General features: G+C 66.0%; 1 protein-coding gene across 1 annotated transcript in view; it reads left to right on the top strand.

Annotated features, from left to right (window-relative positions):
• NCAN (neurocan) overlaps nucleotides 1-2,397 on the top strand; it is an 8,008-nt gene that overhangs the window by 3,013 nt on the left and 2,598 nt on the right. The window contains exons 4-6 of the mRNA XM_009995079.1: nucleotides 1-246; nucleotides 635-1,504; nucleotides 1,598-2,166. The exon at nucleotides 1-246 is cut by the window's left edge and continues 42 nt beyond it. Of these exons, the coding sequence (XP_009993381.1) occupies nucleotides 1-246; nucleotides 635-1,504; nucleotides 1,598-2,166 (1,685 nt within the window). The remainder of the gene's footprint in view (nucleotides 247-634; nucleotides 1,505-1,597; nucleotides 2,167-2,397) is intronic.

The raw sequence follows: 2,397 nt of genomic DNA, 5'->3' as shown, positions 1-2,397 counted from the left end.
CCCGGCGCCCCGGCCGGAGCCGGGGGGCTGCCCTGGCCACCACGGGGCAGCTCCACCTGGCCTGGCACCAGGGCCTGGACCAGTGTGACCCGGGCTGGCTGGCGGATGGCAGCGTCCGATATCCCATCACCTTCCCGCGCAGGAAATGCGGGGGTGACGCCTCCGGTGTCCGGACCCTCTACCAGTTCCCCAACCGCACCGGGTTCCCACCCCCCACCTCCAAATTCGATGCCTACTGCTATAAAGGTAAGGGGGAGCAGCTGATGTTCCTCCCTGCCCCCTGGATTCTCCTCCTCCCAGCAGCCCTGGCCCTTCTTCCCTCGGGGATCGGTGGGAAAAGTGCTGTGGATTAATATTTAATTGGGGAATTAATGAGATGAATGAGGAGAGCTGTGCTGGGAGGGAGCCCAGCCCTAGGGCTCAGGGGTGGACTTGGGAGGGTGAGGGCAGTGGTTGGACTTGATGGTCTTAAAGGTCTTTTCCAACCAAAATGATTCCACAATCCCATGCACCAGCCTGGCGTGGTGGGATGTGGTGCCTGGTACCGAGCACTGGGGGACACACAGGAGATGCTCCAGCCCCAGATGCCCCTTGGTCTCACCACAAGCTCAGCTGATGCTCATGGTCTCACCAGCTCATGGTCTCACCACAGCACAAGCAGCCGCAGGGCAGAAGGAGCCAGAGGAGCTGGTGCCATCCATGACTGACCCACCAAGCAGTGACAACGTGCTGGTGGAGCACATCGAGGACCTGGGCACATCGGGGGACACCCGGGACACCCTCCTGCCACAGCCAGGGCCCACAGGGCCGGGTGAGGACAAGGACAAGGATGAGCAGTTGCAGCTGGCCAGCAGCAGCCCAGCAACCCAACGTGGGGACCTCCCTGGGGCTGCACCATCACAGGCCCTGGTGGCTCATGGCCTGGGTGATGGCACATCACTGCCACCCACCATGGCCTCCTCGCTGGTGTGGCCCCATGAGGATGAAGTTCTCAACCTGGTGGACCAGGTCCTGGGGAGCTCTTGGCAGGATCCTGCCAGCACCAGCCCAGCACTGCAGGTCCAAGAAGCCTCTGGCCAGCTGGAGGCCCTGGCCACCCTCCTGCCACGGTCCCAAAGCCTAACCCAGGAGCACGTCACCAGCTCACCACCTGGGCTGGGGATGGTCCCTGGTGTGGCAGCAGAGACCCCCAGCACCCCCCCTGCCAGCTCCCACACCCCGAGGAGGAGCAGCTACGCTGGGCTCAACGGGCGCTACTTCCAGCTGCAACAGCAGAGCCAGGACCCCACCACAGTGACCGGGGACCCCACGGTGGCTGGGGACCCCATGGTGGCCGGGGACCCAGTGGGAACAGTCACCCAGACCCCCATCCTGGCCCTGGAGGTGAAGGGGGCTGCAGCCAATGCGGTGGAGATGTGGAATGTCCCTCGTGCCAGCACCGAGATCCCCCAGGGAGGTGGCACCTACTCACCCTCCAACGCAGTGGAGGAGGAGATCAGCCCTGGTAAGCAACACCTGGACGTGGCTGGGGGGAGGGTGCTGGTCCTGGTGGGGGCTGCACCAGTTTGGGGACCCATGGTTATGCCCTCTCTTGCAGAGCTGATGGCACCGGCCACCGCCCCGGTGTCCCCCTCGTCACAGGCGCTGGCCCGGAGGGATTCACCACAGTGGAGCCCCCGCGCAGCCCCCCTCAATCCCGGGGGTCCCACACAGACACCCCCTCCACCATCCCCTTCCCTGCCTGCCTCCAGCATTCCCCACCATGCTCTCAGCCACCAGGATGTCACCGCGGTCAGGGCTCAGCCCCGTGTCCCCAACGCCCGTGGGGATTCTCCCCGGCCACCTGTGGGTGCCGTGGAGGACTTCTCTGGGGATGCCCCCTCCCAGGAGGACAGGGGCTGTGTCCCTGCACGGCCCCCCCTGCCCCCAGCCCCGCTGGTGGCTGAGGTTCCTGAGATGGCCCCACAGCCCCGTGGTGACGGCGGTGATGGCAGTGGGGCCCTGGGTGATGGCTCTCTGGAGAGGCAGAGGAAAGCAGTGACGTTCTTCCACCCACCCAACCCCTCCATGGGTCACCCTGTCACCCCCAGCCCCACCGAGGGGGCTGCTCCCCAGTCCCGGGGGCAGCTGAGCCCCACAGCTCCTCATGGGCCAGCTGAGCCCCTGGCTGGGGATGGGGATGCTGGGAAGGGCTCAGCTGAGATGAGCAGTGAGGCAGCTGTGTCCACCCCAGCACAGGGTGTCCCCTCCCCTTCACCTCCCCTCGTGGCTGGCGAGGTGGCCCCGTGGGCTGGCACTGAGCAGCCTGGGCAGGTTGATGTGCTGGAGTCAGCGGCCGAGGAGGGGTCCACAGGCTTTGTCTCCATGGCCCCAGCACCCAGCAGCCATGCTGCCGAG

Source organism: Chaetura pelagica, unplaced genomic scaffold, assembly GCF_000747805.2.
Source record: "Chaetura pelagica isolate M959 unplaced genomic scaffold, ChaPel_1.0 scaffold463, whole genome shotgun sequence".
Classification (NCBI taxonomy): domain Eukaryota; kingdom Metazoa; phylum Chordata; class Aves; order Apodiformes; family Apodidae; genus Chaetura; species Chaetura pelagica.
The sequence above is the reverse complement of the archived record's forward strand: the minus strand, read 5'-3'. Positions and strand labels throughout refer to the sequence as shown.